This window comes from Epinephelus fuscoguttatus, linkage group LG5 (assembly GCF_011397635.1).
Source record: "Epinephelus fuscoguttatus linkage group LG5, E.fuscoguttatus.final_Chr_v1".
NCBI classification, from domain to species: Eukaryota; Metazoa; Chordata; class Actinopteri; order Perciformes; family Serranidae; genus Epinephelus; species Epinephelus fuscoguttatus.
Window position 1 is genome coordinate 31,599,510 of NC_064756.1, and position 14,359 is coordinate 31,613,868.

The 14,359-nt window shown below is 38.2% G+C and overlaps 1 protein-coding gene across 4 annotated transcripts; it reads right to left on the reverse strand.

Moving 5' to 3' along the window:
- Positions 1 to 246: 246 nt before the first annotated feature.
- On the reverse strand, positions 247 to 14,359 carry postnb (periostin, osteoblast specific factor b). 4 transcript variants are annotated; one of them, XM_049576527.1, is made up of 22 exons: positions 14,218 to 14,359; positions 13,560 to 13,658; positions 9,253 to 9,317; positions 8,871 to 9,028; positions 8,627 to 8,791; positions 8,379 to 8,525; positions 7,895 to 8,036; positions 6,694 to 6,906; positions 6,427 to 6,561; positions 5,698 to 5,846; positions 5,405 to 5,541; positions 5,079 to 5,209; positions 4,817 to 4,947; positions 4,402 to 4,504; positions 4,201 to 4,268; positions 3,902 to 3,947; positions 3,748 to 3,777; positions 2,939 to 3,130; positions 2,768 to 2,815; positions 1,743 to 1,805; positions 1,616 to 1,651; positions 247 to 894 (listed from the first exon to the last, which is right to left on the reverse strand). In XM_049576527.1, the coding sequence occupies exons 1-22, from the start codon at positions 14,334 to 14,336 to the stop codon at positions 866 to 868; spliced, it is 2,406 nt and encodes an 801-aa protein (XP_049432484.1). In that variant the 5' UTR covers positions 14,337 to 14,359; the 3' UTR covers positions 247 to 865. The 4 variants fall into 4 exon arrangements, with proteins under 4 accessions (XP_049432484.1, XP_049432483.1, XP_049432485.1 ...); XM_049576526.1 differs by having other exon boundaries at positions 1,616 to 1,654; XM_049576528.1 differs by lacking the exon at positions 3,748 to 3,777 and having other exon boundaries at positions 1,616 to 1,654.

The window sequence follows — 14,359 nt, forward strand, 5'->3', positions numbered from 1 at the left end:
AATGTCCTCTTGGAAGTTCCCTCTTTAACATACAGAAAAATGACTGGGCCATTGAAAAGAATGACTCAGAAATATTGCAGTCTAATTTAAAGACCTCGTTTTTGGAAATACAAAATGCAGACATGATATTTAGATTTGAAATCTGACTCTCTTTTCTGAACCAATGTTGACTACTTAAGAACTTTACAAGTACATTAGAAATGACTCCAAACAACAATCTCTTCAGATGCCCTTTTCAAACTGGCGTACGTTTATAAAGAATGCACTTTATTGGAAGATGTAATAAAAAACAAAGGAAAAAACCCTGGAGTTGGATACATCGTTCCACATGAAACAAGCATAGACAAAATTTACACAAAACCTTAACCACTTTACAGCCACAGAAATTAAAAGAATGTAACAGTTTAAGCCTGAAAACAAACCCTCTATTTTTTCATGTTTATCATGCTAAGATTTATAAATCTTCCAAAACAGCCAGTAAAATCTCTTTGTTTTAACCTTCACCTCTAGCAAATGCACAGAGAAATTTAGAACTGAAATGTTTTTATTACTTCTCTAATGGCTTGGATTTTATTGCTACCTTGACTTGCTCTGTGTCTTTAAAGTCATGCCAAAACGTTAATTTAAACTCTGTTTGAATATCCTGAACTCTTTCCAGATATTGCACACTCATACTAGATATACATTCAAAGCACCATTAAATTGTTTATGAGAATAGTTTTATTTTTGTCAAATATACCTGTTACAGTATATTTGGAATCACTGACATTCTAAGTGTATCCCCTGTATTAAAACATCACTTTTATCGTCCGGGTTTGGTGTCTCACTCTGCCTTTATAACGTCGATATTCTCATCCGCCCATGCTCATTCCTTTGGCCTCCTCTTGCCGCCAGCTGGTAAACAAAAGGAAAAGGTTAGAACCATAATTACATGTAAGTCATTCAACTTATGGAAATAGATTATTATGTGAATGTAGACTATGTATTGCGTTTAAGTTTGGCATTGTGGCTCTGATCTCATCACTCCCTACAAAGAAACACCAAGCTCAGCTCAGCACAGCAGGAATAGGGAGTGATGATGATAACTTCACCTATACTGAGGCGTATAGGCTCAGAGCCTACAGGTGGATGCCGCAGTGAAAAGGGGGCCCATGAAATGCTATACAGTATGAACAGCAGCCACTGTGGCCTTAGCATCAAGTGTCAGCATAGCTTTTACATAAACATTGTGGCGCCAAGCATGGCAGCAAAAGGGTTAGCAGCGCACAGTTGGTTCAAACAGTTAACAATGTTAACAGTTTGACATTTCAGGAAATGCACTGATTTACTTTCTTGCCAAGAGTTAAATGAGAAGATTAATACCATTTATATATAAAAGTGGAAGCAATCTTTTTTATCTAACTCTCAGCAAAAAAGTGATTGACTAAAGTGTATTTCTCAAAATGTTGAATTATTCCTTTAAGCACACCTGCCATGATTGAAGGGGTGTGTTGGATATATGATGCAGGGAGAAGATTATGCCATGAGAACACAGCAGCGGACTCCGACTGACCACCTGAACTATCTCCCAGATTACACTGCATTTATTGAAATTGCACTGATTTATTTTCTTTACCTACAACTCTTCGAGTAGAGGTTCTTCTCGTATTGCCTGCTTCAAAGGCACACAAACATATAAGTCACACACTATTTATAAAATATTCTTACCCAGTCTCTGAGATACACAAACTACTGAAACTCACCTTGGATCATTTTGGTAAGTCGTTCAGCGTCCCCTTCAGCGTTAAGTGTTGAAAGGTCAATTCCTGAAGGAAAAAGAAAACATACTTAATGAGAAAGTGGATTATTTTTAAATTCGGCTCAAAGAATAATTAGGTTATATTCTGGTTATTTTATCCTTAATATAGCAATGACAATCTTTACACTGTACCTGAGCATGTGTTTAAACACCTGCAATTTCATAAAATTTACATATTGAATCACCTATTAGCATCAATTATACTGTAGCATGTTTGTGTTTGAACTTTTCCAATTTTATAAGCGGGATCACCTGTAGTATATCACTTGAACTAGTGTGAATCTGACTTAAAATTTTTTATATGTATCAGTGGAAAATATATGTCCTTGCAAATCCAAACAAGTGGGAGGGTAATGTGCACACATGCAGCGAACTGAACGATAAAACATTGAACACCATTCTTTATAGTGCTTAAAAAAACAAAACACACAATTGTTCTTTCTTGAGGGTCCAGGTTCAGTTAGTAGGACTTAGGGGGATATAACAGCAGAAATAGAATATCGTCCATGGAGTCCGCCATGTTGCACTGCCATGTTTCTACAGTAGCCCATAATGGTCAAACCAAACACTGGCTCTAGACAGTGTCATATACATTTTTGCATATTTGCATTTTTGCATTTTTGCATCAACTACCATGGTTAGCAACCCCTCCGGACTATAGCGGCTCATCTCTAACATGCGGAACAACATTGGAGAAACACTGATTGTAATGTTAAACTGCTTTGTTCTGTGTTTCTACCAGTTTAAGTCACCTTGTTCATTTGTTTTGTGGAGGAAGAAACCTCTGCAGGTAATTCGGCTCCCGGTTAAAAACCTCCTTAACAGTGAACACTAAAGGATTTCTAACCAGAAGGTGTTTCAGCTGGTTGCAATCTGTAGTCCTTACCACTGGATGCCACTAAATCCCCCCAAATCTTATGCATTGCTTCATCAAATTTCTGTTTTCAAGTCTGAATTAGTTTCACTGACCTTCCAGGTCGATGTTGGTGGTGCCAGTGCTGACTGAGTACTGAGGGCCTGCAGACGACAGCATTCACAAATTTGTAAGATGATAAATGGTATAAAGCTACTGGCATATTGATTCAAGTAAAAAATATTTCCCATCAATGACCCTGGTAACTTTGGTGAAGGAGGGATCACCTTCAATGACCCTGGTAACTTTGGTGACGGAGGGTGGACCTTCAATGACTCTGGTAACCTTGGTGACGGAGGGTGGACCTTCAATGACTCTGGTAACCTTGGTGATGGAGGGTTGAGCTTCAATGACTCTGGTGACCTTGGTCACAGAGGGTTCCGTCTGAATAACCCTTGTCACTTTGGTTACATTGGGAACTGAAAAAGCAAAAAAAGCATGTGTCACTATATTGAAATGACAGGCAGCACAGCCCCTCGATACAGAGAATTTTCCATTTGTACGCAGGTATCATAACAAATGGACCTTTCACTGGATCAGAAAGGTTGCTTTAACAAAAATGTGATTCATAATCACAGGATCTCTGGCATCTAGTCTTTAAAGTCTAGTCTCTTTAATTTGCACTGCTGTTTTAATTTAATAAATTGTGTTGTTTTTTCTATTTGTGTTTCTTGATATTTTAGATATAAGGCTTATTATTTTTGTTTTTTATTATTCTTTTTTTATTGCTGACTGTTACAAGTAATGAGCCAGTAGCAGAAAGAAAGATCCTTTTTTGTCCTCTGTCTTATTAATGCTACTTCAGCTGTCAAACCTTGCATGCATGTACATGAACTTGCATGTGTGTGAAATTATCTGGACAAATGAAAAGCGTCAGTGATTTATCAGTACATGTTTCAACTCAACAGACAGGAGCCTCCCTATTTTTTTCCCCTATTCTATGCATGAAACTGTTTCATTAATCAAACATAACCTGTCCGCTTTTACTGATTAGGAATCACATTATGATGATACTCTGTAATCATCATTACTATACCTTCCTCGACGACACGAGTGATGATCGTCTCTGATAACAACAGGAGATATAAAGCCATTAATGACAGTGAAGGATGCCTCTCAGAAGAATAAGAATACTGTATTTTGCAAAAACAATAACCAACACAAATAAGCACAATATTATGGCTACTTACTCATAAATGTAAGGGGAATCTCCTGATATCTGAATCCTGGAATGTACTGTAAAAAAAGATAAAAATCTGTTACAGAAGATACGCCCTTTTTTAAAAGCACTAGCTTCATGCTTTTCACAGATGGTCTTCAAGCAGGTTCTTGTCTTGTACGCATGTTGGGTTACATAAAGAATATTTTGGCAGCCAAGGAATAATAAAAAAAAAAAACAACATCTGTAGAGAGAAAACTGCACCCTGCCCTTTATAAGCTTATAAGCCTTGCAGCTTTAATAACAAGAATAAACTTTTTGATATGACACCTTAATTTGCATGTAAGTGATGAACCTCCTCAATAGTGTAAGGAGATCCTGGCTTCCAACAGGGATATCTGGAAGAAAGCACAGGGCGTTAACTGCTGTTGGGCCTTTACAACAGTTAGGGTCATGCAGAAAGTGCATCTCTTGACAGATTTTACAAAAGGAAGGGAATATGAACAAAGCTGACTGGTTAGAAAATTGTACCTCCGGGATACAAGACTTGGTTGACGAAGTGAATGACTCCATTTGTGGCCATGATATCAGATTCAGGGACTCGGACAGAATTCACTTGCACAGTGTTGTTTGCCTGGGGGAGACAGTTAAAACAATTACAAACAAGAAAACCACAAAATGATGGACCTGAATGAACCTGTATGAGGAATGAACTATATTCTACAGTAAATCATGTTATTAGCTTTCTGAGGCTACTCAGTTACAAAACTGAAGATAAGCTTTTATCAGATAAAAATAATATATCATAATTTTACTGAATAATTAAAATACATTTTATACCTTTATACATAAAGATAACAAAATGTATAAAGCTTGAATTGCTTAAGGTATAAAGTTTATTGACCAAAGATAAAAGATGTTTAGTCCTACTGTGCTAAATACTTACAGACATCACTTTGAGGTTGCTGCCCTGAAGAGACTTGAGAAGGTTTGTCACCCCAGACTCCAAACCACCACCAATGAAGACACCCTTATTGATGTGATACAGAAGAATGGTTCTGAGAGCATTTATGTCACCTGAAATTAGGAGTGGCAAGCACATAAACTATCATTATTATTATTATTATTATCATTATTTTGTGTGATTTTAAACTATCAACATGAGTACTTGAACACATTAAAAGGTAAAGGGAGTCTGGGAGACCTACCCTTCAACAAGTTGAAATCATTCTCGCTCAAACCAGCGAAAGCCTTATCACTTGGGGCAAACAGAGTAAAGTCTCCCTCCTGTTTTAGCAGGTCAGTCAAGCCAGCAGCTTCCATCAGAGACAAAAAGATCCTGCAGCACAGAGAAGAAAACAGTAAGTTGGCTGTTACAGAAACCACTGAGGGCTGACATATTGCAACAACAGCACTTTCTCATTGCCATATGTGCCATGTGGATTTAATGGAAAGATACAGAAAGATGTGGTTTGAGTATTATGCTGTGTTTTAATACCGCAGTCCAATTTCACTAACATTTCTCTGTACTTACTTGAACCCTCCATTTTCTACCAGAATTTCAAACATATTTTTTTCTGCCGGTTTTAACAGAGTCCTCATGAGATGAAGGGCCCCGTTGCTTCCTTCTTTACTACCTCTTATCAGACAGGAATTCTCAATGCACACAGCCTGCAGAAACAATTCACAAGTTAAAGGCAAGGGGATTAATGTCACATCTCAAAGACATGAGGATTGATGGTCAAATGAGAGGGGTAATGCATATAGTGTGTGTTTAGTGGAATCGTGCCATAATTTTTGGGCACAACTTCAGAGAAGAGGACGCACCGTACGATAGATGAAGACCCTGAGAATTTTTCCTCCAATGGTCTCCAGCTGCTGGCCATTGAACAACTGTCCCAGGACAATCTTTCTCTTCAAGATGTGGTTCTCCAGGATAATCCTGAGCAAGCTCTGATCCATGGACATCACTTCATCTACAGAGGAAATTGTATTTCCCATTTAAATAAAATGTATCGTAACATTATAGATTTACATCTAATGTTTTGGCTTTAGCAACAGAAACAGGTATTTATATTCATATTCATTTATATTCTACACATCATGAGATATGATGGACTGTACATAGAAGAATTTACAGTTTGAATATAAGGGTGCTGTTATATCCAGCTGTTACTTGTGCATTCCTTACACCCATTTAAAACTGTATGCCTACAAAGACAAAAGTATTCAGTCTGGATTAATTACACATTCTTGTTACAGACACAAAACATCTCCACTCCCTTCTGGTGAAGTCCAGGAATGTTTTCTGGGGGAGTTGGTATTTGGTCTTACATGGCATAATGTTTCTGCAGTGCCCCAATAAATCCATAATTTCCCTGAAGCTCCAAATATGTACATATCTATTTACTTATGACTCAGCAGGCAAGGGGAGATTAAAAAACATTCCCCTTTATTCCAGAATGTGACTAAGTGTAGAGCAGACAGGGTTCATTTTTAGCCACATGCTAAATGGAAAACAGGGGTCTGTGTGATGTTACAAGCAGTATTACTGACCATTGAAGGCAATGTTGAGGGGAGCCAGCAAAGTGTAATCAGCGTCTGCTCTCATGTCAGCAGAAAGGCCAAGCTCGGACACCAAATCACCAAATGTTGACTGGGAGCTTCCCACCAGTTCCATCACCTGCTTAGCTTAAAGGGCATAAGAAATTCCAAAAGCATTAAAATAAGGATTATAAAAAAGAAAAGAAAAAAACACCAGGAACAATACACATATTTATGTAGTAAGCCAGATTGAATAAGAGGAAAAGATGGGAGTCTAACCTGAGTCTGGCATGAGCACTTTGTCAATAAGGTGAATGACACCATTGATGGTGACAATGTCCTTCTTGCGCACCATCTTGACACCGTTGACTGTTAGACTTTCGCCATCACAGCCAATCTCAATGTTGTTGCCCTCCAGGGTCTCGTAAGAGGTGCCAGTCATGATGGCCTCAGAGCACTGGACTGAGTCCAGGAGATGGAAATTCAAAAGAGCTGAAAAAGTGAGACAAAGTCTGGTTTAGGTGTATAAGTAGATATTTATTTTAATGCAGAGTAGGTCAGTTGGCTGCATGGGCTGGTTTATGTCCTCTCTCAGCATACTGCAGCTGAGGATAAAACACCATGGGAACCTGAAGACCCTTTGGATCCCTTGGGTCCTTGACTGAGAAGACTTGAGATTTCATCACAGTTCTGTTTAACTTTGTGTGAAATGGTCTGATCTCACATCATAAGGCAAGCTGTGGGCTAATAAAATTTTTTGGGTTGTTGCCAATATGACCAGCTTGCTCAATAAAGCAGCTGTTTCCTGCCTCTCAGTGTTGACGCAAAACAAGCTAATGTTAAAAATGTTGAAATTCTGCACTTTTTTGTTGGTTTCTTCGGGATAGTTAAAAGAGTTTACAGTACATTTGAAGGCTTTAACTTGCCCCAGTTGACAATTATAGTGGTATAATTCTTGCAAATGTTTGAAAAAAAAATACTAACAGCTACAGTGTATGGATCCTGACCTACTCACAACCAGTAACTAAATGAATGCCAAAAACATTACCAAAGCGTCAAATTATGTATTGCATCGTTTGCCTTTCCACCAACAATTTCATGTGTGACTTGAAACTTGAGACTTATTCTTATTACTCTTCGACAAAACTTTGTTATGTACAGCTTGCTGCCAAATGTGTTTAAGTTCCAGATCCATTGTAGCATCATCTGTTTTGAGTTGAAAGAAGTTGAACATGTGTAAAAAAAAAAAAAAAAAAAAAAAAAAAAAATCACTTTATGGGCGACATAGTCTAGGAAACATGCCGTCAGGGAATCACAGCATTTCTTTTTCCTGTACTTTCATCAGTAAATGTAAATTTGGGTCTAGTTTGTAACAGTTAATATAAATCATTTTCTTCTGCTGCTGACTGCTATTTTTTGACTGGCCTTGAGTGATCTTTTGGAACAGCAATAGAATTCTATGACTGAAACTCTGGTTTACCTTTGAGGACTTCCTTGTCACCCTGAAGTCTTTCCAACACGTCGCTGCCCAAACTCTCAAAAGCTTCGTTGGTGGGGGCAAAGAGAGTGTAATGTCCTGGCTGACCCAGCTTCTCCAGAAGTCCAGAGTTTTGAGCCACATCCTAAATGGTGATTTTACCAGCAGGATTATGTTTAGTGGAATTCAATATACAATGGAGAACAACAGAATCATTTGCAGGTGATAGACATAACAACCCAAACACCTGAAGAAATTTTTTTCAGTAACTAAATCACAAATGCAAAGTCTGCAATTTACTTCTAAATCCCTGCAAAGGTAAGTTTTAGTCTGTGGACTTTGTCCAGTTTTGCTGTTTTTGGTGCATCGGCAACATTTTCTGAATTTTCTGAATTCTGCATACTAATCATTTATTCTAATAAATTGTGCAACATGTGTTTGCACTTAGTTCAGGATGTTTTTCCTTGACAAAACATGTATTACTCACACTTAGAGTTGTCAGGTCATCATCAATCTCAATGACATCCCGGATTGTGTTTCCAACAGCACTGATGACACGGTCAATGACATGCACAACTCCATTGGTGGCAACCTGGTTGCCATAGATAATCCGAGCGCAGTTCACAGTCACCACCTGCACATAATGTACACTTTAATGTTATACCAGTTAAAGTTATTTTAGTGCAGTTATACAGTAAGAGGACTGCTATGATAATACTGAGTGATAATACTCACCCCATTGGGGTAATGGTTAATTAGGAGACCGAGGTCATTATACATGGAGGTGACTGTCATCCCATTCTTCAAATCTTTGGTCAAGAGGCGTTTGTTGGCCATGTGATAATGTAAAGCGTTGTACAGTTCAATGTTGACATTGCTGACCAGTGCACTCCTTACTGTCTGTTAGGTGAAGAAAATTAAATGTTAAAATCTCACAGATGGAGAGCTCCCACAGCCTTTTGTTTTGTTTTAGACTCACTTCATCCAAAAGCTCCCAGGCCTCATTGCTGGGGGCAAAGAAGGTGTAGGATCCAGATCCCTCAATCTCAGGCTTCAGCTCAGAAAGTTCAGAGTACTTTTGGGTTGAGGTGGCCTTCACGAGACCCAGGGTGCCATACACGTTGTCAATTGGAGCCACTAATGAAGAGATTTACAGTAAGCATTATTAGATGTCAGCCTGTCAGTCTGATAATAGACTTAGAAATAAAGACTCAACATCTGTTGACAATATGCTACACCATCCTCTTCTAGTTTATTTGGTTTAATTTCAAAAAATAGCACACAGCTGGTCTACAGTTGGAGGATATGGCCTGATCTAACCTTTATACATTGACCACACTGTTACACTTAACCCACTATACCTGCAGGGCAACCACGCATGCCCTCCAGCTTCATGTACCCTGGGCAGCACTCATAAAGCACAGTCCTGGAGGAAAAACACACAGATCAGAAGTGTAGATATCATCTCAAATAAGTAGCACATCCTTTGAAAGACTGTTTACAAGCATCTTTTTACATAGCTGTATAAGGAATTTTTATTTTGGGGGGCTGCCATGTTTTGAGCTAAATCATCATTTCACATTAGTCTTATAGCGTTTCCAGATGTTACTCATCATCTCCTTCATTACCCAAACAGACCATGTGATCCTACAGTTTAGGTCGAAACCTAATGGAAAGGGAAAGTGTGCCTCAAGGATTATGCTACCATTACAGTTGTGTATTTATAAAACCAAGACCTCCTCTTTGAAGCTAAATAATTAGATTGGACTCCCCTTGGCATTAGGTTAACCTCAGAAACATTGGGATTTTGGCCTTGAAAAGCTACAGTGTAATTACAGTTGAGTTTTAGGAAATTTTGGTTGACACCAGGAACATTTAAAGGGACCAATGGTCTTTGTGGAAACAGTTGAGCTAATCTGAAAAACAATTGTCACCAGATTTTTAGAGCTTTTCCTTTTACAGATTTTTATAATTTAGAGAATAACTATTGTGATTTCTGTTTAGATCAATTAGATACAAATGAGAAATGTTTATTTGCTGTTGGACAAACATGTGTGAAGCAGTGTCTGCTCTCCACTTACTGTAAATAGTGCTGGACACTGTAGCCCGAGGAGGATAATAAAATTCAAAGTGCAGCTGCTACATATAAACATGACTGCACCCTTTGCGTCAGCAGGTTTGAACATGTTGGAACTATATCATTGTTTCCAGCTCTAGGAAAGCCAGACATTTGGAAATGTACATTTCAGTTACAGTGGGAGAGGAATATGGGTTTTGGGTGAGAAGTACAGTATGTGGGTTGGTGTGTTGAGTGTTTATGTATGTTGTATGTTGGTGTTGAGTTTTTATGTGCGGAACCCATTAGGAATAGTTGCTACCAGGGTAGCAACTAAAGGGGATCCAAGTTAACAAATAAACAAAGATATAAACCTCAAATAACTTACCGGTATGCAACAATAAAAAGACAGATAAAACATGAAGAACACCACAGATGTACCTATTAGGGGTAAACAATACCACATGCGTCAAGAGTTGGCTGGTGAGTTCATTACTGCAGACTGCTCAGTTTTTATTGTTAAAAAAACTTTTGACAAGGAAACAGCCTCTTCTTCCATTTATCAGCTCAACATGATTCAAATAATAAGTCATTGACTTTTACAAATTGATCACTTGCAATGGCACAGTGTAACAAGTAGTATTATATTTGGTTGTGTATGTACAGTACAGTACTGTACTGGTATTACATAACATAAAAAAAGATTGAAGATGAGGAGTGCGCCATGGTTCAGCAGTTCCTCTTCATCAGCAGTTTCCCTGTGAGATCTGCACACCAGGAAAGCTCCATATGTGTGCCACGTGTAGATCAAAATGGGCAATAGTGACTCCATTACCAGGGTTGGGAACAAACGAAGATGTAGTTGGATTGAATTATACCTACTTATCATCATTAATAACCAAAAGATGCTCTTGGGAAAAAAGCCTTCTGACATAAGGTTTCCAACATCTCTTAAAAATAAATCATGTTTTTGTTTGAGCAAAAAGAAAAACCATGTTAACTAATTCAGACAGGGTAGAGACCAAGGCTTTTGGGTCATGGCTAGCTGCACCTCAGTTGAATGGAGTTGGAGGGATTGTGATGAGATCACACAAGCCCCATTGGGGCAGAGTCAGCAAAACCCTCGCTACATTGCTCCTCCACACAGAGGGATTATGCCTGGCCATGGCGTTGGAAACTTTTGACTTGTCAGCATCTAAAAGAACTGTTCCACTAAGAATGATGATAATTTTGTCTAACATAATATAAGCTGTATGTGGCTTTATTCCAATTCAACCCATCACTAATGGGCAGTTTGGTTGTACAAATCTTTCTTAGAGACAGAGCTGCTCTGGAAGCAGTAATATTCTCATTTGTTGAATCAAACCTCACTGGGACAAGTACGAGTACTTTGGCTGGCTGAATAAAGTAAGATTCTGCAACACTTGCCAAAAACTACTGTAAAAAGTGCAATATAGGCACTATTAGATCATCTTGGTCAGTGACTTTGCCAGAATTATTTTATATGTTCAAGATGGTAATGCTTTCCTATTGCTTTTTATGTACAGTAGGCAAGATCTCTTACATCTTACATCTACAATTCAAGCTACACCAATTACATTAAGAATAAACTTTGTTGTCCTGAGTGGTCTAAATCAGACAGATGCTGTTGTCAAAGTTGTATGTACTCTGCTAGATGCGAAATTTACTGATGATTAGCAAAATTGTTTGCTTTTAAATCAGCACCACTTACATATATGCTGACTGAAGCAATTAAATGTACGGCTGAACTGAAATACAGATTTCTATTTTGTTGTCATGCTTGTCAACTGCTGGGAAGCATCTGGGAGCTTGTAGAAGACAGGGTGGGAGGAATGATGGCAGAGTTATAGGTCTGGTTGGGGAAGGTAATATGATCTGTGTCATGATAACTAATGCGTTTAGGAAATCTTACTTGATATTAAATGTGTATATATATTACAGTTGCAACTGAAAATTGGAGATTCAAATCATCAGTGGGTGACCCCTCAGTTGAGATTGTGTCAGGTTGAGCAGTTTTTTTTCTTTTGGCCAGTCATTGTGCAATGTACTGGTATCAGTATTTTGCTACAAAGTGAGTGCTCTTTGCTTTCATTATAAGGGAAAGCCTTTCTTCCTCCAGGCAGCTGCAGACACAGAGGCAGCTGCCTGGAGGTTATCCTCTGCTTTCTGCTTATAAGTGGTACATTTATGGTTCACAGCAACTTAATACGATACAGCTTTTGGCTTTTGTTTGATATCTAGCGTCAGCAAAAAAGGTTGTTGCACATTTCTGATCCGTCATTAGCATAATTAGCTTGTTTATTATATTACATGAATATCACAATAACACTGAACATCCAGCTGAACCCCACTTAAACTTGCAAAATCTGTACATAAAAAAAATAAGCTAATAGTTGACTAATTCATATTGAACAGCCAAATCTGATTTGACTTACATAATTGAGAGTCAAGTACAGCCTATATGTACAATGTGGATCTTAGCAAATGTATACTGCATGTACCCCACTTTTTTGTATCATTCTGTGCATGTAACACATATGTTGTACCTAATCTTAAATTGACTTGCTTTTTACCATTTTTGTCCATTCACTGCATCAGAAACCAAGTTAATTAACATTTATTTACCAAAAATATATTTTTTATCTTCAATCGACCCACTAATCTCTGCAAATTCTGGCCACCAGTGCAGCTCTGGGTTGAATAAATTGGTGTAACTCAAACTGGAATCTACCAGTTATAAGTTGTGCTTTCAGGAGACCTTGATTTGCATACTATAGCAGGTATAAATCCGTAAACCAGCTTACTGTGTGAATTCAACTTTGGCCCAGCTAGGTTTAATTGATCCCACAGTCCCATGTCAGACTCCCATTGAAATAGATAAAATTCTTTGGCTGTTTCCAACGTTATCATTTGCCAAGTTCAATGAGCAGTGTGTATTCATCATGAAGAACTAAGCCTATTTAGAGTGCTAAGCATGACTTAGGCATAATGCAAGCATAGAGGGAAGGCTGAATGTGTGTTTGTGCATGTGAAGGAGGGAGAAAGACTATAAAATAGCCATGGCTTCGATCCATATTTAAACACAAAAGTGCTGAGGGGGCTGGAACAATAAGAGAAAAAGAGGTTGTCTAGAATGATTGAGCTGAGTTCTTTTCCATTCATGAATAGAGTCAACATTTTGCCGCCACATCATATCCTGGAATCAGTGGTTCACCACAGTGGCATTCAACGACGACCAGGCTTCCTAAGTTATGAAAACCCTAATGTACAGTTTATAGGATCGAACAGGACCGTCGCCAATACAAAGGATTTAGGGCCACGTCCATGAATGTGTTTTTCATTCTAGGCGGTAGTTTAATTCGAAGTAAGATAACAGATGTCTATCTCTATGGAAACATTCAAGTTTCCATGAACACCCTTAAAGAAGCAGCAGAAGAAGAAGCAGACAATGAAGAGAAATGCTACATTTTCAAAAAACTTACAGAATTTACTGTCAGGTTAAACATTTTAGTCACTGAATTTGCTTGTAATGTTTTTCTTTTAACAGAAGAAACAACTCATCCTGTTGGAAACACAAAAAGTATAACTCACGCTTTCTTTCCACAGATGGCCCCTTGGTACCAATTACGACAGGTGCTGAAGTACTTCTTCTTGGTCCCCATGACTTGCTGCAGCGCGCAGACATTGGGTCTGATGAGAATTGAGGGTCAAAAGGGGATGAGGCATTAATTAGCAGGTAAAACATAAGAGTACAGTTTAATGGAAACTAAATAAATTTAAGTTACTATTTGACAAACAGCCCTGCTGGGTGAGACACCAGGCTGTGAAGTGTGAATAATGATTTGGCAACTGTCCCTGGTGCTTCTGAAACCAGACTGTCAAATATGAATAAAGACATCCACGCCTACTAGAGATGAAATTGGTTTGTCAGATTTGAGTTATAATACCACAACTATACCCTGCTGGTGCACAACCTTTCTAAGTGAAATAGCAAGTAGAGGTAACATCATTCAGTAACATGTGCCATAAATGAACAATTGATATTTGTAAAATAAAATGTGTCTGCATTATAATACAGCAGATTACATATAAAAATAGAGAAGGGGCAAATGTGCACAAATGATTAAAGCTAATGATTGTTGTTGCTCAAAGCTCAATACTACTGCATGCAAAATAAACTAGGATAACATCACAAAGGTATGAAAAAAATGTTCAAAATAATCATAATGAAAAATATTAGTAAGCTTACCCTTCTTTTCTTGCCCTGATGCGACTGTGGGCGACTATTTTGTCATAAGCTGAAGAGTCAGCCTTGTCAAATGTAGAGAGCACAAAGAGTGCAAAGGCAGCTACAAAAAGGAGCTTCATCCTTGATATCTTAGCTAGCCCCT

What these genes read in the sequence shown, in the direction of transcription:
- postnb (XM_049576526.1), bottom strand. Translation starts at nt 14,336, where the DNA reads ATGAAGCTCCTTTTTGTAGCTGCCTTTGCACTCTTTGTGCTCTCTACA. An exon ending in GCCATCTGTGGAAAGAAAGC is followed by an intron (nt 9,318 to 13,559) that starts GTGAGTTATACT and finishes TTTTTCCTCCAG; the next exon opens with GACTGTGCTTTATGAGTGCT. An exon ending in ATGACCTGACAACTCTAAGT is followed by an intron (nt 8,037 to 8,378) that starts GTGAGTAATACA and finishes ATCACCATTTAG; the next exon opens with GATGTGGCTCAAAACTCTGG.